Source organism: Vicugna pacos, chromosome 27 (genome assembly GCF_048564905.1).
Source record: "Vicugna pacos chromosome 27, VicPac4, whole genome shotgun sequence".
NCBI lineage: Eukaryota > Metazoa > Chordata > Mammalia > Artiodactyla > Camelidae > Vicugna > Vicugna pacos.
In genome coordinates, this window is record NC_133013.1 from 22,921,891 (window position 1) to 22,948,711 (window position 26,821).

Here is a 26,821-nt window from a genome sequence, read left to right on the forward strand (position 1 = left end):
AAAAAAAAGCTTGGACTTTGGAATTAGGAAGCTGCAGTCTGAAATGCTTGCTATACCACTTCACAAGCTGTGTGACCTCAGGCAATTCTCTGACCTCTCTGAGCCTTTATTTCCTCTGAACAGTGTGAATAATACTGCGCACCTCAAAATCCTTTGTGAGGACCGAGCATACACAAAGCGCTGTGCCTGCCTCACTGCCACGTGCTCAGCAAATGCCAGCTCGTTGCTCTCCTTGCTCTACGAGCGCTGGGGTTTGTTCTTTCCCCTAGACATCTCATTTAGTCTGCATATCTGTGTATGCATTTCCCTCATGTCCCTCTTCTCGACATCGACTGACAATTCACTTTTCTAGTTCACCCTTTTCAGGCAGTCTTCTCAGAGTGCCCTGTCCCCCGTGCCTTCCTCCTCACTGTCCCCACCCCCAGCGCTAGGGTCAAGACCGTGCTGAATGCATCCTTGACTGGTCGCTGTCTTGACAGGGTCCTGTTTCCACACACGAGGCAACTGCAAAAAAAAAAAAAAAAAGCCCCAAGAGTGCCTGCTCAGAGTAGAGCACACGGTCTGAGACTCCCAATATGAGTATTTGATCTGACCCTCCCTCCACAGGAGCCTCAGTCCTCTTCTGGGTGAGCAACATGATCCTTTTATGACAAGAACCAGTAAAATTTCACCCTGTCCTCAATAAAGGAAATAGTTCACAAGAATGAGAGTTAAAGGAACTATTTTGTGGTGAGAAATGACCCTAAAGATGGTTTGCAAGTGAAGAGCAATTAGAAGAGAACACAGAGGGGTAAAAATTAATCATTGATCTGGGAAATGCACAACCTGCTCACTTTATAGATGAAAAACCCAAGACTCAGAGAGACAAAGTGACTTGCTTAAGGTGACACAGCAAGGCAGAGCAGGGACTTCTGACCAGGCTGACTCCAAGTTGAATGTCTTTGCCTCCTACACCCTGGGGTCCACTACATGGTATTTGTGGGGTCATTAGTGTAACTTTCTACAATGTTCTTTAAACAGAATGAGTTTAGAGATGACTGTTGCTCTCAGGTTCTATTCAATAAGCCATTGTTTCTGATTCAGAGCACTTGCAGCTCCCACACAGGTCTCGTGTCCTCTTGGGGGAGCACCCTGTGTCCCCACCCTGTTAGTTCTTAGGGCTGCTGCCATGGATGGGCTTCAGGAGGACAGGAGAAAACTGCAGTAGGGGCTCCTTCTCCCTCCTGTTGCCCCCACAAAACACAGTCCTCTGCACATGAAAGAGAAACGAGCTGCAAACGACCCATTTTTTAAAATAACACCGAGAAAAATAATCAAGGCTTGGAGCTACCAATGAATCACTACAGTTCTTTACTTTCCAAAATATTGTTTTCTTTTTAAGTGGGCAAGTGCCCCAAGGAATATAGATTCTCCTGTATTGTACTTTGGAGAAATAATACTTGTCACTGTCCCATACAATGAGGCCCAGGGACTCTCATTCCATCAGGCACTGGCTGTGGGCCCCCCCCCCAACTTCCGGCTGCTCTGGGATGATAAATCTGTAGACATTTGAGCTGACCCAAGGTCCTGCGTGGGTTCCTGGCTTGACACCAGGCAGGGGGAATAGGTTTCTTCCTCTACCTTCAAGCATCAAGTCTTCCTCCATCAGAAGCATCAGGCATGAAACTTATGAGCAAGTCTTTGCAAGGATGCAAATACAACTTCTGACCTCTGACCACCCAATCTCAATTGATGTGTGCTGAGAATGCTTTATGGTGGCTCTGCAACAATATGAGAATCAAATGCTGCTCACCAGAGAAGGGATTTAAGTCAGCTGCCTTTTGATTTACTTTCGGGATGCATGTGGGGAGAAGAGGGAGAAGATGCTGATTGCTAAGGCTTACATCATGCAAACGCTTACGATGTACTCCCACCTGTCCTGTATCAGTTACAGGGCTTCCAGGCTACAAGGGATTGCTGAAATCATCTAGCAACTCCACACTCCTTCCTGATGCCTCAATTCTGTCTCCATCAGTCTCTGCTGGAGTACCTCCAAGGACAGGAAGCTCACTACCTCATGAAGCTCAGGTGCTCAAAAACAGGAAAGATCTGTCAGAAGGAGGGATGGAAATCTGCTTCCCATGACTTCTCACCCACAGGTCCCAGTTCTGCCCTATGTGGCCACTCAGGCCACTGTTGTTGCTCTCTTCCCCCAACCAAGCCGCACAGCTTCAGGCCTTCTGGCTGCTCCTTGCAGCCAGTTTTCATGCAACAGCTAGCACACTCAGAGCCATAGCATACTGTTGGATGAGTGATGTTAAGGTCAGCCAAGCCCCCAGGATCTAGAGAGAACAAGTAGCAGGCAGGACTTGCAGATGAAAGTTCAGAAATCTTGAGCCATCAAGGGCTACCATTAGGCCCAAACTCCCAACACTCTAGGTTTTGAAAAACGGCTCAGACCCCGCTCTCACAACCCCTTTACAGAAACAAAAGGGAAACACAAAGCAGGAGTCAGATTAAGTCCTTTGAAGGGCGGTGAATGGAGCTCACACTTTTTACAGAGGTTGTGCCAGGAGGATCAAAGGGCTGGATGTCACAGGGTCCCCAGGGCTCATCTAATCCTCACCAACCCTTGTAGGAGTGAGGAAACTGAGGCCAGGGAGGAAGGCACTCTGAGTCACACAGAAGGTTGGTGGCGAACTCTTAGTCTTAAGTAAGCTCCACCGCCAACAGGCCAACCCTGCCCCTCCAATTGAACCCAGAACAGAGGCCCTGAAGTCAGGCATTGCTCCTTGACATCATCACCCCCATCCCAAGTGCCATAATCTGCCCCATCACTCCTGGTAGCGACGGGTGGTCCTTACTGAGAGATGTGCTTCTCCGGGTTCAGGCCTAGTCAAAGAGCGCGGTAACTGGGGCGCGGCTGTCGGAGCCAGGTCCGAGATCCATAGGGTGCTTGGCCCGGCCGCACAGCTCTCGTAGGCCCTGGCGGAAGTCCCGGTGCAGCAGGCAGTAGAGCAGCGGGTTGAGGCAGCTGTTGGAGTGTGCCAGGCCGATGGACACCGGGAAGAGGTAGACCTGGGCCAGGAAGTAGGTGCGGTCCCAGGGCATTGCGTTCAGCTTAATCAGCACCCCCCAGAGCGTGAGCGCTTGGCTGGGCAGCCAGCAGGGCACGAAGGCCAGCAGCACACAGGCCAGCGCGCAGGTAACCTGGGAGCGTCTTGGGGGCCGGACCCCCGACGGCCAGCGTGCGCGCCACCCCCGCAGGAAGTGCAGAAGCAGCAGCGAGCAGGTGCCCAGCGTGGCCAGCGGCAGCACGAAGGCCACCGTGATCTTTTGCAGATGGTATAAGGCCAGCCAGTTGGGACCGCCGTCGGGGAAGCGCAGAAGGCACAAGCGTTCGCCCCCACGCTGGCCGCTGTGGCGAACAGGGCGGTGGGCGCGGTGGCCAGGACTGCTGTGGCCCACAGCAGGCAGCACACGCAGACAGCCCATGGGGTGCTGGGCCGGCCGGGGCGCAGCGCTCTCGCCACCAAGCGGGAGCGCGCCACGCTCATGGCGCTGAGGAAGAAGCTGCTGGCGTGCATGTTTAGCACTGTGAGCGTCAGAACCACCTTGCACATGGCACCCCCAAAGGGCCAGCTGAAGTCGCGCACCATGTCCACGGCCCAGAAGGGCAGCTTCAGCACGAACTGCAGGTCGGTGGCTGCAAGGTTGAGGAGGAAGCAACTGAGCAGCGACCCGCGGCGCCGCTGCTGAGACCGCACCAGGACCAGCACCAACACGTTGCCCACCAGCCCGACAGTGCAGAGGGCCAGGTAGGTGCCCGCGATTAGCGTGCGCGGCGCCAGCGCCGCGCCGGCTCCTGCCACCCCTTCCAGGCCGTCCAGGCGGCGGGGACCCCAGGCCTGGCGAGTGCTCGCGGATCCGTTGCCCACGGAACTGTTAGAGGGCAGCCGCGACGACGCGTCTCCCAGCCAGTTGAGGGAGAGCACGGCCCCGGCGACGCGGGCGATGCGGCAGCTGCCTGGGGCTGATGCCGTCGCCCTCGGTGGTGCGCAGTGGTCCGCACAGGTCCACTCCGAGGCTACAGGCCGGGCTGAGAGGACTATGGGTGTTCGGTACCTGGTGGCAGCACATTTAAAGGGCTGAGGAGGCCGCCCCGGTGGTCGGCGATTGGCCAACTGCACTCGTGCCCCGCCCTAAGACTTTCCAAGCTTATTTCTATGGGCTGCTTCTTCCCCTTTGATTTCTTTGTGAACTGAGGACCCTCCGCCAGGATGGGGGCCAGGAAGTCGCGACCCGGGAAATGGCTTCTGCCGATTCACGTGGGCGCAGGGCTGCGACTGCGGGTGGCTGTGTGAAGACGCAGCCCTAGCAACAGAGCGCCTCTCGCAGCGGCTCCGGACACTTGGGGCTGGAGAAGGGGGATCAGACAAATTTCGCCTCAGGAAGCAGCGAACTCCTCCACCTCCAGCCTGTGCCGGCCCGAGATAGCCAACAGGAGACCGCAGAGGGTTGCTCAAGACCAGACGTCAGGGCCTGGCAGACCCTCTGGCCTCCAACCCTTCTCCCTTGAATCGCCACCCGCCCCCGACCCGCACTCCTACCTTCTTTTGGTAAGGGCAGTTCTGTTCCCACAGAGAAAGGCTTTGGCGTTGGGTATCCCTTATCCCCAGTCCCACTTTGTTCTTAATGTTCTCTAAATGCCTGAGACCTTTGCAAAGCCAGGAGCCTGCACCTGGGCTGGGGACTGAGAGGCACGTAAGCCAGGAGCAGCCAGGGGAGATATCCTAACAGATGACCAGCGTTGTGAGTCCATGGCCAGGCTGGGGCCCCTCCTGAGCTTGCATGGAGTAGGGTCTAAAGCTAGGGGGGCAGGGCGGGGTGAGGGGGTGGGGAGTGGAGCTGGAAGCCTCTCAGAGGAGGTGGCTTTTGAGCTGATCACAATACTCCCTGGGCTTAATGCACTCCATACGCACATGCCCACGTATCATAAGTGTCCAGCTTGATGAGTTTTCACAGACCAAACACACTCATGTAACCAGCACCCATATCAAGAAACAGAACATGAGCAGCATCCTCAGAAGCCCCCTCATGTCCCTTTAGCCGGCCTGCCTCCTCCCAAGGTAATCACTACCCTCACTTCTAATAGCGCAGATTAGTTTGGCCTGTTTTTGTATTTCAGCTGAATGGAAACACACGTGTGCACTTTAGTGTCTGGCTGCGTGTGCCTGTGACATTCACCCATACTGTAGAGTGTGACAGTAGCTCATTTGTCCTCACTGCTGTATGATCACTGTTTTACTCGTAGCACTTGTCACAGTTAGAATTTACATATTTGTTGGCATTTTTTAAATCTGCCTCCACCAGAAAGTTAGTTTGATGAAAGCAGGGACGTGTTTCTCGTATTCATCCCCCGTGGTGGGTGGTCAACAAAGAACCATGGCAGGAAGGCCTGCAGGACATTGTCATCCTGGGAGCAGCATTTGATAGGCCTTGCAATGGAGACAGAGCTGGACCAACATCAGTCCTACCCCGAGGAGCCCACAGGTCATGGGAGAGCTCAGACAGGGAGGGCCAGTGCTGACTGAGGGCCACCGGGACAGTGTAGGGGGCAGAAGTCTCCAGGAGGGGCAAGCAGGAAGGGCTGGGGGCTGTGAGCTCTGAGCAGGGCCATAAGGATTCATTCTGTGAACACTTGTGAGTACACCTTGTAGGGTGGTTCTGGTTATGGGGAGACCTTGTCTGGGCGTTCAGGAGGCAGTGAGTGACAAGTGCTGGAAAGTGGGTTCACCAAGACAGGGGCCCCGGGAATGTCCAAGGGAGGGCAGTTGGAACCAGGGGAGGGGACAGCACTGAGGCCAGGGTGCCGAGACACTTTCTGGGAGACAGCTGCCCTCTCCTTGGTTTAGCAGCTACTATGTGCCTGGCCCAGTGCCAGGCCTTTTACAAGTGTCATCTCTCCAATCTTCCATCTCCTCTGTGAGGCAGGAAATGTGACCCTCATTTACACAGGAGGGAACTGAGGCTCAGAGAGGGGATTTCGCCCCATGTCCCACATTGGAACCAGGACTGAACACATGCCTCCCTCTGAAGAGCCCGTTGTCTTCCCTGTGGCACTCTGAGGACAACTCTCTGAAAAGCTGCACGTTTGGGGATCCACCCGAAAGAAAGCGGTTATCGGTGGGACAGGGTGACAGGTTGGAGATATATTTATTTTTCTTTCCGAAAAAAAATTATTTAATATTGTTACTACAATGAAAATATGGCACGTCCACGGACAGTGGTCTACAGATGATGCGGCCAGTGTTGGTTTTTCCCTTTGCGGTGATTTCCCCGCAGTGAGATTACAGGTGTCTGTGCCAAGGGGTGTGGGTCATTTGAGGTTCATGCTGTGTATCCGTCCTCCAATTCCCCGTTTCCACTCCCAGTCTGGGCCACTCAGCCCCTCGCTTCGCTGTACTAGGAAGATCACAGGAATATCAGGACAGCATTCCTTGAGGCCCTGGAGAGCCTGGAGGAAGTGCGGACGTTGGAAAGCAGTGGACAGAAGGTGGAGGCCATGGTGGGGGACCAGGCTTGGCTCAGGCACCGTCTTGGAATCGCATCCCCTCCTCCCACGGAGTGTAACTGTGTGCGTGTTGGTGTGCATGTGTTTTGCAGGCCAGGGCAGAGTGGGCTGTTTTTCAGCTTGCATGTCTGCAGTGCCATTTGACTCTTTTAAACCATGAAAACATATTACTTTGATCAAAATGCAAATTAAATTGCAAATGAACAAAAGGCTTTGCAGATCTGACAGGTGAGAGGCGCTCGGCGGTTGCTTGGCTCGACGTCCCTTGAACTGCTGGCAGGGATGTACATTTCTCAAATGTTTCTGTGCCATCTGTCTTTTCTCTAAACTTGCTGTCTGCTGCCAGGAACAGTGTCATGGTTGGAGCCTGGCATCTGAGGGCAGACCTACTTTCAAGTCCTCCTCTGCCAGTTACTGTGTGACTTAATCTCCATTTTTATTGCCTGCAAATTGGATAGTAATAGCTTCCCTCATAGGGTTGCTCAAGGGTTAATTAGAAAATTCGTGTAAAGCATGTAAGCATGCCAATGTTAGCTCAGGAGCAAAGAAAACTTGGATTGGACAAGGAATAGCTGTGATGCCGGGAGTGGTGGTAGCGAGGGAGGTACAGGCTGACCCAGGGTAAATGGGGAGGACGTGCTGTCCTCAGGCCTGGCCCCCAGGGCACCCTGGCCGGCAATAGGTATCAGACCCTTCCCAGAAGCCTCCTATGCTGAACTCTAATTCTAGGCCACTCTCTTTTATCATGTCTTTTAAAAGCATACAACTTAGTTCTCATAGAAACAACAGCTCTCCCTTTGTACTCAGATTTGGGCTCATCTATTTAATTATGTTTCATAATATAATAGCAGAAACAGCGTATAAATTGGTTTGGGAACAAATCCAAGTAGCTCCTGGGAAGCCTGCAGATTATTTGGTGGGAAGAGAAATACTTGGGGCCTGCTAGACCAGTGTTTAAGGCGCCCACCCATCCCCTAGGGATCTGGCGAAAATGCAGATTCTGATTCAGCAGGCCTGGGGCAGGCTGAGATGCCGCATTTCTCACAAGCTCTCAGGTGACGCCCATGCTGTTGGTCCAGAGGGCCACACTTTATGTAGGATGGGGGAGTGTATTCTACTGGTACAAAAGGCCAGCATGCCGCGGGCACTAGTCCATACGTTTTACCAGGAGAAAGGCTGTCTTAGTCCAGTTGAGCTACTGAAACAAGATGTCACAGACTGGGTAGCTTATAAACAACAAAAATTTATTTCTCACAGCTCTGGAGGCTAGATGCCTAGAATCAGAGTGCCATTTGGTCAGGGGAGGCCTTCCTCCAGGTGGCAGACTTGTGTCCTCACTCAGTGAAAGGGACAAGGGAGCTCTCTGGGGCCTCTTTTATAAAGTGCATTCATGAGGCTCCACTCTTAGGACCTGATCACCTCCCAAAGGCTCCACCTCCTAACACCATCACGTTTGGGGGTTAGGATTTCAGTACAGGAATTTTGCAGGGACGCAAACATTCAGACCATAGCAATGGCAAAGTTTTGGTGAGCTGGGCTGGCAGAGGTTGCTGGATAACTTCCACTGTGACTAATGTTAGCTTACATCATCTTAATAAATCTTCACAGTATCATGGGCCATTATTTAATCTCCTATTTACTGAGGTTATAAGACTCAGAATGATCAAGCAATTTGCCCAAGGGCATGAAGCTAGTTCTAGGTAGAGCTGGGACTTAACACCCAACCACATCTGCCTCCAGAGCCTTTCACCCACTCCATCACTATGTAGAGCTCACCTGGAGAACATCTCTAGGTCCTGAACCCAGTCAGCCCAGAGTAACAGCTAAGCTGAGCCAAGCTTGTGGGTCTTATCTTTACCACTAAGTGTTAGAATTGGTTTGCAGTTAGGCCTTTGTGGGTTCCTGTATGTACATCAGGTAATTTCTATTTTTTTGGTTTTTGTTCATTTCTCTTGAGACCTTCCCTCTGGATCTCTGACTTCCTGCTCCAATGTGGACTGGTGGCTCATTTGTCCTTCTAAACAGTTGTGCTGCTGAAATTTTCTTTTATTATTATTTTGGGGACTCCCTTTATGTTACGTTTGTGATTGAACACCTATTTCTTAGTTCCCAGGTCTTTCTCGTAGCTTACTTCCTAATTTTGGTGGGGCACATCCTCCAGTCACTTTCTGAGAAAAGGAGCATAGAAAGTAAATGTTTTAGGCCTTACATATCTTAAAGTGACCTTATTCTATCCTCACACTTCATCGAGAGTCTGAGAATTGAATTCTACATTGGAAACCACTTCCCTGGAATTTTCAAGGAATCGCTCTTTTTGGTTTCTAGCTTATAGGGTTGCTGAAGACAATTCTGGTGCCATTCTGATTACAGAGTCTTTGTGACCATTTTCTCCCCTTCTCTGGAAACCCTGGAAACAATTTTATCAAGTACCTAAGCGTTCTGGTAAGTCATTTGTTGTGTTTTGGTGTGGGTCTTTTTTATCCATTGTGCTGGATGCCAATAAACTCTTTCAATCTAGAAACTCATGTGCTTCAGTTCTGAGAAAGATTCTTGTATTATTTATTAAGAACGATAGTTTTCTGTTTTCTCTGCTCTCTTTAGGTCTCATTTTTTGAATGTAGGATTTATGGAGTTTTACAATAATAAGAAGTGTTTACTTTTCATTTTCATGTAGGCATATCTCTTAACTTTTTTCCTACATATTTTGCTGTTGATTTCACCTTTAAAATATCCTTTCCGACCCCCAAATTATATAGCCAACTCTGTTTTTAATGTTGGGAATGGCAATTTCATACTGAGGTTCATGCTGTTTTTACTCATTTACGCTCCACTGCAGGCAGCACAAGTAAGTGTTTGTCAGACAAATAAAGGAGTGAAATGATTTATTGATTGAGAAAAAAAAATGACCCATGTAATTTACTTTATCCAGGATCTTATTACCAGCAAAGGTTCTGGTTTCTAAATGTTGAAACAAGTATTTTTTTTACAAAACTTAATAAAATACATGAAAAAAACTATTAAGGGACAAATAGTGAGCAGAAAGAACTCCCAAACACACAGTGAATACCATAGAAAAAGCATAACAAGTTTTCAAGTTATTTCCAGATAAAAGGCTATGGAACACCCATGGCTGAAACAATATCATGAAAAAGAAACAAAGCAAAACAAAAGACAACAAAGGCAACCATCAGGCTGCAGAGTGTGGGGCAGTAAGAGATGTAAGGATGGTTAGGTTTGTTCCAGAGTTAGGCTGGCTGAGCAGGATCCCACATCACAGCCTTCTGAGATTCAACTAGGCTCCTGCCCATCAGACATGGCCCTGGCCCTCTGGGAGTTCATGGGTTGGATGTGAAGGTAAGATCAGACTGCAGGAAATAATGTGATAGCCATTACAAAGGGTCCCTTTGGCAATCAGCATGGCTCTTGGCACTTGGCACTTGGGAGGTATTCCTAAATGAAAGCCTCAGTGAATCCCTAGGGAGGGGGTAGTGGCCCATTTCCCACATATCTAGCAGTCTGACAGACTTAGAAACAGCTCCAAAAGGAGCACCCAGGAACAAGCACATCCACCGAAGCATCGAAGCCGAACCCGGCAATCTGGGATGCAGAGGAGTGTAGCGCTCAGGGACCCAGGTGATGGGACCTTTGGCAAATTACTTAACCTCTCTGTGCTTCAGTTTCTCCGTCTGCATAATGGGGATAATAGTGGTGTCCACTTCATGTTGGGGGGAGGACTGCGTGAGGTACTGGCATGTAAAGCACAGTGCCAGCACATGGGATACAGCGATCATTCAGTGTCACAATTCGCCTCTGTTTAATCATCATTCTCACCACCCAAGTGGCTGCTGGCAAGACAGTGGAAGCCAGTCATGGAACTTTGTCCTCTCAGCTGACTGATGGCTCTGAAATCTCCGTGTGGATAATGTCCATGACTCCTGTGGTGTTGTCCCTCATGGAGGTGTGGGGACAGGCCCCCCTCCCGAGGCTGGGCAGTTGGCAGGCGAAGGCCACAGTGCTTCAAGTTATGGGAATATATTGAGGACACCCGCGTCTCCAGGGCTCCAGAACAATGGCTAATCAGGCCCGTGGTGGCAGCTCCGCACCCCTTTCCAAGTCAATCATCTTGTGCATTTCCAAGGCCAGCACTTAGCCCAGTTCCTGTCCCACTGCGGTGGCTTTTTTTGGGCATCCTTGTTTAGCAATCTGTACCCTACATTAAAATTTAAAATTTAAGCATTGAAAATTATTTTTGCAATTCTACAATTTACTGGGGTGGAAGGGACCCATCAAAAATAATGACCTTAATTTGGCAATACTTGTCTATCAAAGCTACAAATGCACACGCCCTTGACAGCAATCCCAGTTCCAGGGCTTTATCCTACAGATATACTCGCTCATATGCACAGAGGATAGTCGCAGCAGGAGACTGGAAACAATCTAAACACCCACCAGTAGGAGATGGGTGTAACGGCATATATGCATAATGGAGTATCAGTCATCCAACATTTTTTGAATAAGTGAAAATGACTGCTGAACGTGTCTTACATGCCAGCTCCTGTTCTTAGTGCCTAGGATATATTAGTTAACAAAACAAAGATTTCCTGCCCTCGTGGAGCTTACATTCTGGCTTATGTGTCACATGCTAAAAAGCTATTAAAAGGCTGCAGCAGGTCCATAAGTAAGGATACCCATCCATCGACCATCTCCAAACTGTATTTATCATTAAATGAAAAAAAGCCAGGAATAGTGCGTATACATGCCACCATGTGTGTACAATGTAACTGTGTTTACATAGAATTTTTCTAGAAGGATTCAGGAGAAACTGAAACAGTAATGGCTCCTGGGAAGGAGCACTGAGGGACTAGAGGTCAGCTTTGGGAGGAAAGAGTTACTTTTCATTCTTTGTAAAGTTTAACTGTTTATCCCATGCTTGCCTTACCAAAAAACCCAAAATAAAACAAAATGCTAAAACAAAAGGCCTTTTACTCTGCCAGGTGCCTTCAAACTATTTAATCATCTAGACCAGTTTCTCAGCCTCGGCACTGTAGACATTTCGGGCTGGATGATTCTTTGTTGTGGGGAGCTGACCGGTCCATTGTAGGATGTTTAACAGCATCCCTGGCCTCTACCCACCTGATACCAGTAGCACCCATCCCCTAGTTGTGACAACCAAAAAATGCCTCTAGACATTGCAAAATTCCATGGAGGCAAAATCACCCGTGGTTGAGAACCACTGCTCTAGAGAAACTGTGAAACAGGGCAATGGGAATCACTGTCTCCATTAGACAAGTAAGAAAGTTGAAGCCCAAAGAGGTTTTATATTATCTTCAAAAATTGTATGCTTCGTTTTTTTCATTGTTATCTATTCATTTATAATTTTAAATACACAGTCCTCTGCTTGTACTTTTTAAGCAATCTATTAGTATGTGAGTGGATATACAAGAGCAGAATGAATCCAGTTTCTTACTTAGTTTAACCAGTTTCTAAAACTAGTGTTTTAGCTAAGTTAAATCTTGCTGGAGATGTTGGGCTACATAGCATAACAATCACTTAAAAAATAAACGAAATAATCTCCATTAAGATTTTGGGGGGGACTCTCTAACTGGATACCTGACGTTCTGAAAGACTACATCAAACATGGTGAAATATCAGATCTCTTGTTTTGTTCCAAATGTACGCTTTACCTCCCAAATCTGGAGTTGGCCGGCCTTATTTTTCCGGTTGGATTATTATTTGTGTCATGAGGGCAGGACTAAACTTCGCAATTCTTTTGTATCCTGTGGTGTCCAGCATGGTTCCCAAGGACATTTAAAATGAAGGCATCCCAGCAGGATGTGGACAGAGTAAAGGCCAGGACTTGGGACACAAATGGAAGCAGGTGGGGACTGTTGTCAGCTGATGGGTTTGAAAACACAAACTCCTAGGCTGCCTTTCAGAAAAGCCTCTAATCTGTGTTTGGCCTTGGCAGCTCACCGTAGGAGCGAGGACAGCAGGCTGTGTTGCTGGCCAGGGAGGGCTGTGGGCCCCTGCCCGGATCCTCTCCATCTCTGGGGCTTACTGTGCTGGGGGCTGAGATCGCAAAACAAAGAAGACATGACCTGAGCATCTTACAGTACGGTGCACACACACACAGCAATGCAGTATGATTCTTGCCCTGATAGGGGTGGCAAAGGGTGTTTTAGGAACCCTTGGAAGGGACTGGGGAAGGGCTTTCGGGGATAGGTGGCATATAAGCAGAGCCTGAAAGGACAGGTCTCAGATGCACCAGGTTTGTGCCCATTCTCCCCTTTCACCTTCACGTGGCTGGTGGTCCTCTTTGTCATTCTGGTCTCTCAGCTCAAATGTCACCTCTTCAGGAAGGTTCTCCTTGATCAGTGCAATGGAAAGCAGACCGTCTAATCTCCTAGTTTTATTTTCTTCATAGCCCTTCTCAGCAGCTGGTCTTGTTGATATGTCCGTTTACTAGCTTGTTGCCAGTGGCCCTCCTCCAGAGTGAGCATTCAAGGGAACAGAGACCATGTCTCTCTCACCACTACTGTGGCCCTGTGAATACCCAACACCTATGGGATGAAGAGATTTGTCAGGTGGAGGGTGGAGTTGAGGTAGGGAGTACCTCTAGAATGCATTGGGCAGGTCAAGGTGAGGAGGACTGAAAAGGGTCCTGTGGCTCTGGCACCAGGATGCAAGATTGTGGAGGGGATGAGCCTGAGGTGCCAACGGGAGGACAAATCTAGATAACTCCCTGGAGAAGTCAGATGGAGAAAGGGAGCAGAGATGTGGGGTGGGAAGTAGAGGGACCACCCATCCATGCAGGGGCATAATCGGTATCTTTAATAGGATGGGGCCAGAATGTTTGTAGACTAAGGGTCAGGAGCCAATGGAGACCAAGGAAAGAGGGGGCCACCCAGAGCAAAGTCCTTGGGCAGAAGAGAGGACAGCAGCACAGAGGCCTGGAGGAAGCGTTCGTCTCTGACTACTGGATGGTGCCTACTCCATTGTGTCCAGAGGGAGGGAAAAGGCATGGGTGCCAGTTACAGATGCTTGGTGCCCTGAGAGCAGGGGCACCATGTGGTGTCTGAACTGTCCTGTCACCGCAGCAAGGCCATCTAGTGTTAAGGGCAGGAGAAAAATGGAAGGTGGTTGGGTAGGGGCCAGGGACCAAGCAGTGAGTGTAGCTAGGGAGGGAAGTAGGTGAAGCCAGGAGGGGCTGATGGGTGGGGAGAAGATGATGGTGACAAGAGACTGGAGGAAGAAAGATATCTGGTGATTGTTAAGATTTAGGGAGGGTGGGAGAGACAGCAGGGTGTGGTCTGAGAGTGGGGCATCAGGGCATCTGGTCTTCAGACTTCAGAGCGGGGCAGGTGGGGATGACATAGCCTAGGCTGTGGCCGTGACAGCTGGTGGCTAAGGCGGAGGGAAAGGTCATTGGAGACGAGGAGGTCAAGAAACTGTGTAGCCATGTGCTATATGGGTCCCCCAGGAGGGTAGCAGGGCTTGAGGTGAAGGAGCCAGAAGGGAGCTTCCAGAAATGAGGGGAAGTGCATGTGAGATGGGACAAAGAGGAGGTGTGTGGGTGGCAGAAGGCAGGGGGCCACACAAAGGCTGGCCAAGGGGAGGACGCTGACCACCACTGTCCTGAGGAAGAAGAGGGGGGCAGTCTTGAGACAGGGTCAGGTTTAGTGAAGGCAGGAGGTGGCTGGTGGGAGTGTTCCTTGATGGGGGCTCCTGGGAGCACAGAGGGAGGGAGCAGGAAGCCAGATCAGGGCTGGGGCCATGGAAGGACAGATGGCCGGTGTTTGAGAGGGAGGATGTGAGGCTGGGGTTGGCTGGCCTCCAAGCTCCCAGGGGTCCCTGCTGAGAGTCTGTGGGTCCCAGCCCGTGGGCCACTGTGCTTCACTGCAGACAGACACACTTGGAAAGGAGTCTGAACATGAGGACTTAAGGGACTCCGCCCCGTGTGGGAAACGGCTGCCCACTCAGGAAGAGTCTTGGCCTCTCTCCCCAGCTGACTTTGGATCAGACACTACCTAGGGACCCCCAGGGCTCCTGCGGCCCGGCTGCGAGACCCTGGACCCTCAGGATGCCTCCGTGTCCCTTTTCCCCAGAGGGACAGGCCTGCCTAGCCCAGGAAGCACACCGAAGGGCTCGTCCTCTAGCACAGTTTAGGGACAGGGCTGAAATTCCTGAAATTCCAGATTCTTTGAGGGGCCTTGGTGGGCTGAGGTCGGGAGGGCCCGGCTCGGCTCCACCGCCAGAGGGCGTCCTCGGCCCGGTGGGCGGCCGGGCGGCCGTCGGGGGGCGCTGTCCGCGCCCTGCCCTGGGCCCAGCCCCCGAGCAGTGGGCCGCAGGCTGGGCCCGTGAGGCCCGCGAAGGCGGGGCGAGGGCGGGGCGAGGGCAGGCTGGGGCTGGAGGGCCGGGCCGGGGGCGGGGGAAGAAGTCCGAGGGGCGGGGCGCGGACCCGCGGCCGCGCGCCCTCCCTCTCTCCCTCCCTCCCTCCCTTTCTTTCTCTCCTTCGCACTCTGGTCTTTTCTTTGCCTCCGCAGCCGGCCGAGGGGGCGGGCCCTGCAGCCTTTGTTGCCTGCGGACCCAGCGCAGCCGCCTGCCGGGCCGGAGTTCGGGCCCCAGGACGCCGGGAACTGCACACGGGTCGGGCATGTCCTGAGCCGGACCCGGGACCGGGCAGCGAGCAGACGGGACGGACGAGAGTGTGCGTTCAGGGTCGCCAGGCGGCCGCCTGGCCCCGGCCATGCCCGGCGGCCTGAGTCCCCGCAGCCCCGCGCCACTGCTGCGCCCCCTCCTCCTGCTCCTCTGCGCTCTGGCGCCCGGCGCCCACGGATCCGCACCAGGTGAGTGGCTGCCCCGTCCCGGTCGGCCCTACCACCCTTTCCCGCTTTCCCAGCCTCGGTTTAGCCCCTTCTCACCTCCGCAGACCCCGCGCCCTCCCGGCTCTGCCTGGAGCTGTCGCGTACCCCGCTCCCCTGGGGATAGGGACAGGGGTGGGGTTGGGGCAGCGAAACCGCGCCGCCGGGGAGCCTTCTCCAGCCACCGACTCCGCTACCTACCCGAGCTGTAGCCAGACTAAAACCCCATACGCTCTTCGGGCTCCAGATTACCCATCTCCCGTGCAGCAGAGCGCATCTGTCTCTGCCGGGGATCTCTCGTTAGAAGGGCTGGACGGAGCGTGGCTTACACACGATGATTCGGTGTCTTGCCTTCATCAGTGTGCCTCGTGTGAAAAGCAGCCTGGCCAAGACTCTGCGGGCAAGGGCGGAGGGTCGCAGGTCTACGCGGTCCCCCGCCGCCGCCCCTGCCCACCGCCTCTGGGCTGCCCGTCCGGCCCTCGGCGGCTCCCGGGGCCGGGTCTCGCGCGGCCCTTGGACTTCCTGCCTCCCCCTCCCCCTAGTGTGAAGGCGCCGGGAGTGGAGCGGGGAGAAGGAGCTTCTTTCCCCGGCCCTGGGCTTGGCTCTCCCCGCCCCGCCCGGCCGGCCTCCGACGAGCCTCTGGCCCGGGGCCAGAATCTTGCTTGGCCGCCGTCGGCCGGTCAGCGGAGCTCCTGTAGTGTCCGGAGCAGCCGGCCTGGGAATTTAGGAACAGAGGGTGTAGGGGACCCTTGGCCTGCGGCTCAGGGAGCTTCTGGTCTGATGGTGGCGGGTCGGACGGTGGGGAGAGCCTTGCAGGCGAGGCAGTCGGGGAGGCTTTGTAGGGGAGGAGGGGCCTGAGCTTGGAGGGATTGGAAGGATGGATGAACTTTGGATGGGCTGGAAGTGTGTGTGTAGGGGCGGGGGTGCATCCCGGCAGGGCGTTGGGGCGTGGGAGGGGTGTGGATTTGGCTGAACTAGGCTTGCGTGCTGGGGATGGGGGAGACCTGCCTCTCCAGATGAGGGATTGTGGTTGTGAGGCTAGAAAAGCATCTGGCTGGGAATGGAGGGGATTTAAACCAGATCTTAGAGGTTTGGGGAGTGTTGAGAGGAGGAGCTGATGAAAGCAGTGTTTTAGGGAGGCTCTAGCAACAATGCATAGGGCGTAGAGCAAACATTTAATAAGACCTACTATGTGCCAGCTTCCCTAATTCTTATTTCTCATCATCTCCACAACAACTCTGCAAGGTGCATGAAAGAAAGTCCTTTTATGGGTGAGGGAACAGGCTGAGAGAGGAGACTGACCTGCTAGTTTGGACATCGGGGCTACCTGGGTGAAGCCTGTGTTTTCCCACTGCTCAGAGCTGGGGACCCATGAGGATGAACCAGGTGAAGGGGATGAGGCAGCAGGCAAGTGGTTTCCCCAAGGAATTGCCCGAACTTGGGCCCAGGCCCCCTGACAGCTGTGGGATAAAGCTAGTGGAGGGAGTTCCCTGTGGTCAGGCTCCCTTTCATTTCCACTGCAGGCCAGACACAGATATGAGCCCGCCCATTTGTTAAATGGGGATAATGGTATCCACTTCACAGGGTTTTTTTTAAGAATTAAGTGAGATGCTGAATGTGACTGCTTAGCACAGGGCAGAGACTGCCATTTGGTGGCCATTATACTTATTAATCTGCCAGGCAGACCCAGTAGGATCAGAGAGTCCTTGGTGCATCTTGTAACTTGGACCTGCCATTCGGGGTGGAGGCCGGTTAGGCACCCCTCCTATCTACCCTGGATCCCCCCTTCAGGGTGAGTGTCTGTCTCCAGCGTCCCCATAGATACCCAGTGGCCTGGGCCCTCCCCGGTCTGCTTGCACCCAGGATCCCCAACCCCGAGCTGCTGAGCTCTGTTTTCTTTGGAGTTTCCTGGGGGACTTAGGCCAGGGCTCAGCCTACCGAACACTGCCTTCTTTGAGGCCAAAGAGCACATCTTGGGCTCCCTTTTAAGAAAATGTGACAAACCAAAGGATTTGTTGGGATTGCTGCTTTGGTGGGGCAGGGACCCACCCAAACCCTCGCACTTGTGAGCTCTCAGTGTGTGCATGCACACGTGCCTGCAGGCAAGTGCAGACGGGCTTGAGGAGGAGGGTGTGTGTCACACACACACACTGTGGTTATTTTTTCTCTTTGGCATGAGCTATGGGTCGTTTGAAGGGCTGGATTGTAACTCAGGTACTTGATAAGGAGGTGAGGGTAAACACCATGTTGGCATTTCTCTGGTGGAAGCTCCAAAGTGACAGTTCTGTCACCTAGGGATGATATTCAAAGTATTTAACACCTGGTGTGGCTGGATCTCCACCCAATCACAACTGACCTTCCTCTCTGGCAGAACAGGCTCAGCTGTGAACCACTGGAATAGTACCTGCTCCCATCCCACTGCGGCTTTAGCCCCGCTGGCTCAGCTCTGATGCACCCACGAGCCAGAGACGAACTGCAATTACCCTTTGCTGGCACTGGGTGGTGGTAACTTCAGCCACCAAGTTCTCTGCAGGGGTCAGCTGTAAGAGATGTTGAAAGAGTTGGTTATTTTTAACTCATTCTGTTCTCCTTTAAAAATATTTTAATGGCAAAACAATACATATTATTAAAAAAAGAAGGTAGAACAAAACAAAATTAAAATTATTGCAGTAAAAGTGGTAACATCCTGTAAATCTTTTTTTCTTTTTGATTAAAAAACCATTTTATTAACCCATTAAGCAAAGAGATAAAAATAGGTTTTGAAAGTATTCTTTAGAACTTCTCTTGCTAATTTTCAATAACTTAGTTTACATTTTCTATGTGCTATCTACTCTTCTAAGCCCTTCCATATTAACTCATTGAATTCTCAAACAACCTAAGGAACAGCTATCATCAGATCCATTTTACAGACAGAGAGACTGAGACTGAGTGGTTGAGTAATTTACCCATGGCCTCATAACTGTGGGTGGCCGAGCTGAGACTCAAACCCAGGCCCTCTGACTCTGGAGCATACTAATTCGAATGCCTTTCACCTGCAGCATGTTTCTGCCTGGCCCCATCATAGTTTTGAACTTAAGAGGATGCTTCTTTATAACTCTCTTTAATTTCTGTCTTGCAATAATTTCCCAAGGTCTAGAGCAGAGATTCTCAACAGGACTGCACATCCCCGAGATCATGGATCCCTCCCCAGGGACACTTTCTAGCTTTTGGAGCCATTTCTCCCCAGTGATTCAGATTGCCAAGTCACACGCATATGACCTCTTCCACCTACCTGTGTTTGAGGACACTGCTGTCACCTAGAAGTGTGTTGGGTAGCTTCCGTTTTTCTAGTGTACTGAGCACTTCAGGGCTGGTTGGCATCAGCAGCCCCCATACCTTCAGCTCATCTTTAGCAGCCTTGGCTGTGACTGTTCACGCCCTGGGAACTGCTGGTAATACTCAGTTAAAACAAAGCCTTGGAGTGTAGATGTTATTCTCCATCTCTTTGCCCTGTGATCCTCCTGATGTTTTCTGACCTCCTTATATTCTCTGAGAAGGTGAGGAAACTGAGGCTCATCAAGGTGAAATGACTGTCCAGGCCATACAATTAAGTGGCTGAGTTGGGACCCCAACTGGGTCTTCCAGTGTTCAAAGCCCATGCTTTTGACAGTGCATTATTTTCTCAGTCCATTGTCTCTCATTTCCCAAAACACATGCCTGGGCCCAGCTTAACTTCTTGCTGCTTGTTCCCGGCACTACTGGCTTCTTCCTGGTTCTCTGGGGACCCACCATCTGGTGTCCACCACCAACATGCCCTCTTCATCTTCATAGTTAAACATGTGCCCACATGTCCGAGGACATTTCACATGTGCCCCCTTTGACAAAGCTTTCCTTCAACCCTGTCTGTCTGTGGGGTAGCCCCTCCCCTTGCTTGGACCTTCTCAGCACTGTCCCGGGGGAAGGATCACAAGGGCCTTGCACCATTTCTCTGAGGGCAAGGATGGCGTCTTATACATTTTCCTGGACTTGGGGGCACCAAACTCTCCCTCCCAACACCAAATGCCATGGACCAGGTAGGTTAACATAGGGCTGGTGGGAAGAAGACATTTTCCTTAAAACATAGGGCCTCTTGGGCCACCTCTTGTTTTCTCATTTTTGTTAGAGATTCAATTCTTTACTGAATGAAAAACAAGACAAGTGTGACGCTGAGGGCAATGTATATTTAGCTAAAGCTTTGGGAATAGCATAGGGAGTGGTGGAGACTGAGGTGGAGGGGGAGCACAGTCCTTCTCTAAAGGGTCGCTTCTGACAAGTGGGAATTTAGGCCTCACATGGGTAGATGATAAAACTTTTCAAGGAAAGCTGAAAATTAAGGGTTTTGTACTTGATTATGTGATTTTTTTAAAATAGGCAGTTGATTAAATATTTTAAATATTTGTGCCAACCCAACAAACCACATCTCCCCCCACCCCCCAAAAAATCAATAAACTGACAAGAAACAAGTCTGCAGGCTGCTGTTGTGAAGTTGCCATCCCAAATGCCCTTATTAGGATGTCAGAGCAAGAGGTCTTAAATTATACAGCCCAGTGGCTTCTAAATGCCAGCCCCTGAAAATGGTTACATCAGAATCCCTAGAAGGTTTAGAAGAATACAGAAAAAACACAGATTCTGGGGCTTCAGAGCCCTGGGTCTATGGGATCAGAGTCTCTGAGCTGAGACCTGGGTGGCTGCAGTTCCTCAGAGCTCTCCAGGTACTGCTGATGTTAAGCCAGGTTCACTTCCAGTGAGGAATTTCCAAACTTCCCTGATGATCACAGTCCCCTGAGGCTCCTGATAAAAACACAGCTTCCCAGTCCCATTTCCTGGAGATGCTGATTCAGTGGGTCTGAGACAGGGCCTGGGAATTTGTTTTTTAACAAATTCTCATCTGAGAAGTCTGGAAAATCCTTGCACTGGTGCCCTCCTGAAACTCAGAGCCAGGGAAGATTTGTCCAGAACCACATAGCAAGTTACCCCAGCCCACCCTGCCTTCTGACTCTCAGAGCATGCTTTGATGGCCCACCCGCTGGGGCAGTGTGGGCGGTGGGGGATGTCCTCAGCAGAGGGGCACACCACTGGTGCAGGCAGGGCACTCTACATGTAGTTTGGCAGGAGACAGGGAGGGTGGGTTGGGTTTCTGCAGCCTGGCTCGTACAGAACTTCAGGCTGTACTTGGCAGCCACACAGAGAGCCCTGGTGGGACAGCTGCGCGGCACCCAGGCATTCTTGTGGGCCCAAGGAGTCATTGTCATGGGCAGCCACAATCTGAGCTGAGCTTCAAGCCAGTTGGTCTGGGCAGGCCCTGGGGCTGGGAGAAACCGCAGGTGGGCCACTTTCCTTCCTGCTCCTCAGAGCCTGGGAGCTGCAGAGAAGGAAAAGGGGAGACAAGAGCATCAGCTCTGGGGGTCCTGCCCACCCTGGCGGTGCCGCTCTGATGTGTGTATGTGTCCACGTGAGATTTCTTTTGAGGACTAGGTTTGGTGGCCAAAATAGTTTGAAAAACTTGATCTAGTCCAACTCCTTTATGTTGGCGATGGGGAAACAGGCCCAGCTGCTAAGAATGTAGAACAGTGTTACTGAAGAAACTGAAGCCATTTGGGAGATTTTACTACTCTCGCTGCCTGGCTTTAGTCCAGTCTTGGCACTTCTCTGAATGTCCCTCTGCTTTCTCCAGAGGCAATCTGGAGACTTTACTGCAGGTGTCCTAACCTGGGATCCGCAGCCACAGGGACACAGGTAGGATTCAGAGGATCCATGAACGTGGATGGGAATATATTACATCTTTAATTTTTCTAACCTTGAAGTGAAATTTAGCATTTCCTTCAATTATAAATATTAGCAACAAATCACAACAGTATTAGCAGCATCTGTGATTTTGCTACGAACAGGAAAAAAGCAAATTTTTTAATCTCAATACAGTTGCAGGTATCTTGAAATAAGGTTGATGCTCATCAGTACTTCAAAAGCACCATAGTGGTTAAATCTGCTGTTAGATCTTTAATGCATTAATAAAGGAGCACATAATTCCACATCTACTTTTTAAATTATTTTGATAACTGTATTTCAATATAATCAATTTCCTTCGTATTCCTGTATATTTTCTCTTATGCATTTAAAACAATATTCTGAGGAGCAGAATCCATGGGGCAAAAAAAAAAAAAAAAAGTATGAATCAAGCCTTACTGGGAAATCCAAGCAGACAGAATGACTAGGAAATGATTCTGCAAATGGCAAGGGCCTGAACAGAAGTCCACAAAAATTTCCCAGCCCTGGAACCTTTTCTTCAAATGAACTCTTGCATGTGAAAGAAAGAAACTAGAGCTGCTCTGCTGAAGTGGTAGTGGTGAGGGGCCAGGGAGCCCTACCTGGGTGGTCCTGCTCTGACTCCCCATGTCAGAAGGCCAGGAGATGCGTGCAGAATCTTCAGGCACTTAAAAAACCCATCAGGCTAATAATAGTCATAATAATCATAACTGCCATCACGTTCAGTCAGTGGGCCAGGCATTGTTATGTGGATAATCCTCACAACAGCTCCAAGAGTGTAAGATATTATCCCCATCCTACAAATTTTACACAAATATCTACTGGGAAATTACTAGTTTCCAGCCATTCTTCTGGCATTTAAAATCTTCAACAAAGACTATAAAAATTCTTGCCCTCCTAGAGTTCATATTGGGAGGAGATAGAGATAGAAAAATGGAAAAAATAATGAAGATGTTAAGTGATACAGTATGTCCGAAGTGCTATGGGGAAAAATAAAGCAGGGAAGGGGGATAGTGAGAGCCCGGGAGTTGCAATTTTAAAATAAAGTGAGGAGAGCTTTGAGGAAGGACTTGAGGGAGGTGAGGGGTTTAGTCACGTGGATAACTGAGGGAAGCGTGTTCCAGGTAGAGGGAACAGTGATGCAAAATCTGAGGCAGGAGCATGTCTGACTTGTTTGAAGAACAGCAAGGAGGCCAGGGGGCGGCAGGTGTAGCAGAGACGAGATTGGAGACGTAATGCTGCCTGGGGTCCCACAGGCCGTTGCTAGAACTCTTGACTTCAGCTGTGTGGGAGCTGAGAGCCACTGCAGAGTTTTGAGCAGACAAGGGCCATGATCTGACTGATCCCTGTAATGAGTCCCTGTGAGTGCTCTGTTGAAAGCCGACCAGGGGAGAGGGATTGCAGGTGGGCAAGAGTGGAAGCAGCGGGGCCTGTTAACAAGTTATCCCTATAACCTAGATGGAGCAACCGAGGCGCCGAGAGGTCAAGTAGCAGAGCTGGTGGCGGGCGGCGCGGTGAGGATTTGAATCCCGGCACTGTGACCTCAGCCGCCCTCGCCTGGCCGCTCCCCACTCCGGTCCCTGGGTCTCCTCCCTGCAGGGCACGCTGCCAAGGGCCGGGCGGCGCTGGACATCGTGCACCCGGTGCGCGTGGACGCAGGGGGCTCCTTCCTGTCCTACGAGCTGTGGCCGCGCGCGCTGCGCAAGCGAGACGTGTCCGCGCGGCGCGGGGCGCCCGCCTTCTATGAGCTGCAGTACCGCGGCCGCGAGCTGCGCTTCAACCTGACCGCCAACCCGCACCTGCTGGCGCCCGGCTTCGTGAGCGAGACGCGGCGGCGCGGAGGCCTGGGCCGCGCGCACATCCGGGCCCGCGCCCCCGCCTGCCACCTGCTGGGCGAGGTGCAAGACCCCGAGCTCGAGGGCGGCCTGGCGGCCATCAGCGCCTGCGACGGCCTGGTGAGTGTCAGCGCGGTGCGTCGGCGGGACGCAGGCTGCCCCCGCACCCCCCCCCCCCCCCCACGGCCTGGCCACGGCCCTGCCTGCTGGATCTGACCCATCTGCTTTTCCTCTCCCAGTCTCAGCAGTCACACCTGTAAAATGGGTGGACAACACAGGCCTCGTTCTCAACGACAGCGTCTCTCAAACTTTCATGTTAGAGCCAGAATCACCTGTGTCTTGTTAAAACCGAGTGTCCCATGGGGGTAGCGGGGAGCAAAACTTGTGTTTCTGACAATATCTCAGTGTTGAAGCTGCAGGTTCAGGCACCCGACTTTGTGGTGTGTGTAGACTAAATAACTCAGAAAGCAGCTGAGTCCCTCTTTGAGGGGTCAGTTATGACTTTGTTCTCCCCACCCCCAGACTCCTTTTAGCTGCTCTTCTCCAGGACAGGCGTCCGGCCTTTATCTTGCCTCAGGGGGTGTTGAGGCTACACCCCAGGTGCAGGCCTCATTTTCCCGAGTTTTTCTGGGTTGAGGTGATGCTGGTTACTGTGTGCAGCCCTAATTGCCCACCTCTGCGAGAGTGCGGAGTTAGAGCAGCTCCATTGCAGGCAGGTAGGGCTCCTTTCTGCTCTGGATTAGGTGACCAGCCCTGCCCTCCCAGCTGCAGAGGGTGGGGTATGGGAAGACTAGGGGGCGATGGGTGCACATTCTCAGCCATCCACTGTTCCCAGGAGGGAGCCTCAGCTCAGATTGCTCAGGAGAAGCTGTGGGCGGTGGCAGGACAAGGCCTAATGACAGACAGCTCCCATCACAGGCTGCAGGGTATCTGCGCCTTTAACAGCCCATCTGTCTTGGAAAGGAACCTGTCCTCCTCCCTTTCCATACAGTTAGTTAATCTTGTTGAGCCTGTGTGACAGCTGCACCCACGGGCATGGTTCCCATTTTCCAGATGAAGAAGCAGGCTCAGAGAGGAACTTGCCCAAGATAGCTCAGTTATCTAGCGGTGGCATCCGCATTCAGCCCAGGTTTCCAGCCCCTAGAGCTGATGATCACTTTCTACCGCTCCAGCCCTGCATGACCCAACTGGCAGGTGGACTTGGAGCCAATGTGGGAGGTCCAAGGGAGGCAACTCCTTCTTCTTTGTTGGAGTCCTGAGCCTCCTTAGGAGATGGTGGATTGTTCAAAGATACTTCCCAAGACCCCTTCCTCCCCTGGCCTCTCTCAGTGCCATAGGACATGCCCAAGACATCCTGCCAACTTTCTTTCTCTGGCAGACCCTGGGACCAGGGAAGAGGATGTCCTGGTGGCAGTGGGCATCTCCATGGCCATCTTGTTAGATTTGGGTGCAGACCTCTTTCTTCCCTCCTTTCTTCTTTTTTCTTTCTTTCTTTCTTCCTTTCTTCCTTTCTTTCTTCCTTTCTTTTTTCCTTTCTTCCTTTCTTTTTTCCTTTCTTTCTTCCTTTCTCTCTGTTATCAAATTTTTCTTTTTATTGAGATATAATTGACATTAGTTTCAGGCAATGATTTGACAGCTGTGTATATTGTGAAATGATTACAATAAGTCTAGTTACAAATTTTTGTGTACATAGAGTTACAGACTTTTTTCCTTGTGGTGAGAACTTTTAAAATCTCTCAGCAACTTTCAAACATACAGTACAGTATTACTGACTATGGTCACCATGCTGTACATTACATCCCTGGGGCTTGTTTTTTTTTTCATTTTTGATGTTAAGCTTTTAATTGTAATTCCTGCTTATCTCTGGGGATTTCTTGCTTCTCATGGACTATGGGGTGGGGTGGGTATATTGAGCAGCTTCCTGGGAGTGGTGGCTTCTGAGTTCAGCCTAGAAGCCCTTGGCTGTGTGAAATGGCAGGGAAGAAGATTCCAGGCAGAAGGTGCAAAGTGAACAAAGGCCCAGAGGGAGGAAAATGCAGTGTACCTGGGGTCAGTCAGGGGTGGTGGGCTCCCCTGGGCAGGGCGAGCCTCAGATCGTCAGGAAGAGCAGCTGAGCGCCAGCCCTGCCGTGTGCCCCTCGTGCTTCTTCCCCAGAAAGGGGTGTTCCAGCTCTCCCACGAGGACTACTTCATTGAGCCCCTGGATGGTGTCCCAGCTCGGCCTGGCCGTGCCCAGCCCCACGTGGTATACAAGCGCCAAGCCCCTGACAGGCGGGCAGAGCTGGGGGAATCCAGGGCTGCAGGCACCTGTGGGGTGAAAGGTATGCTCCTCTGCGGCCAGCTCTGGGGTAAGGGGCTGGGACTGGGGGCATGGAGGGTCCTTTCTAGAAACTTCTCTCAATAACCCCATGTCCAGCTTCTGTTGGACCAAAGGGACACAGACAGACCAAGAGACAACATCGTCACAGCCTGTGCCCTCCATATGTGTCACGGGCTTGAGGCCTCTGCCTGTCAGGCCTGCCCCAGCTCATCCCTGGACTGACCCCTCTCACTGCCACCTCATCTACTCCCCCTACCTCAGGGCTCCATCCATCCCTGCCCCCTCCCCACTCACTGCCTGTGGACCTCCAGTTCTGCCAACCATTCTTCCTCAAGTGTCCAGGCAGGGCCGGGTCATACCCAACCCCAGCAGGACAGCTAGCCGGGAACCTCCCTCCCCTCCCCAGTCCGGTCCCACCCCAGAGTAACTGACTCTGGTTATTGGGGACCTAGAGTGTGGTACCACCAGTGCCTCTTCTGCAGAGTGGCCACAGCCCTGGCCAGTCCAGGTAAGGAGCTGCTTGCTAAGGGCTACTGGGGTTTGGGAGCTGTTCCAGCTTCACAAGTTGCCAACAGCTTGGGGACTCTATTTGCTGGAACAGATACCCACAGAGGCACGCTTCTTGGCCTCAGTTTCCCCAGCTTCATAGATGTGCTGCTGCTTCTGATCTGGGGGCAGCCTCGGCCAGTGGGGCGGGTCTCCAGTGGGGTCAGCTGGGTTGGGTCTTGGCCAGCGTCCCCAGGCTGGGGGTTAGGCCAGGGGGTCTGCATGTGCTGGCACATACTCACCCCAGTGGGGGAGGGAGCCACGTGGGGAGTTAGGGTCCCAGGAGCTCGCTCACGGGCACAGTGATTTACTGTGTTCATAGCCACCATTTCATCGGTTGATCAGCTTATCTATTTATAGTCAGGGATCCCCAGGGCCAGAGAAGGGAAGTGAGCAGGTCAGGGTCACATGGCACGGGTCCGAGGCAAAGTCATGATGGGAAGCCAGGCCTCCTGCCTTTGATCCCAGCACTGTTCCCGCTGACCCAGAGAGAACTCGCTATGAAGAAGCCCTTCAGATGCGGGCCCTGAACCCAGTCTGCTGGCAGCTAACCCCTACCCCGTCTGGGGCCCACAGAGTCCCCAGATCTGGAGACCCGGCGGGAGCGTTGGGAGCAGCGGCAGCAGTGGCGACGGCAGCGGCCGAGGCGTCTACACCAGCGCTCGGTCAGCAAAGAGAAGTGGGTGGAGACCCTGGTGGTAGCTGATACCAAAATGGTGGAGTACCACGGGCAGCCAAATGTCGAGAACTACGTGCTGACCATCATGAACATGGTGAGGCTGCTGCGGGCGGTGGGCATTGGTGGGTGGTGAGGGCTGCCAGGGGGTGGTGTTGATGAGGTACAAAGGGTGTGTGTACCCCGGGTTCAGGCCCCAAGCAGGAGGTACAGGCTCCAAGCTCTTGAGTCCAGGAGAAGATGGGAAGCC

At 52.1% G+C, this 26,821-nt stretch overlaps 1 protein-coding gene across 1 annotated transcript in view; it reads left to right on the forward strand.

Annotated features, from left to right (window-relative positions):
* The first annotated feature begins 15,050 nt into the window (after positions 1–15,050).
* Positions 15,051–26,821, forward strand: part of ADAMTS7 (ADAM metallopeptidase with thrombospondin type 1 motif 7) — a 40,242-nt gene continuing 28,471 nt past the window's right edge. The window contains exons 1-4 of the mRNA XM_072950914.1: positions 15,051–15,399; positions 22,795–23,150; positions 25,185–25,350; positions 26,472–26,668. Of these exons, the coding sequence (XP_072807015.1) occupies positions 15,300–15,399; positions 22,795–23,150; positions 25,185–25,350; positions 26,472–26,668 (819 nt within the window). The 5' untranslated portion in view covers positions 15,051–15,299. The remainder of the gene's footprint in view (positions 15,400–22,794; positions 23,151–25,184; positions 25,351–26,471; positions 26,669–26,821) is intronic.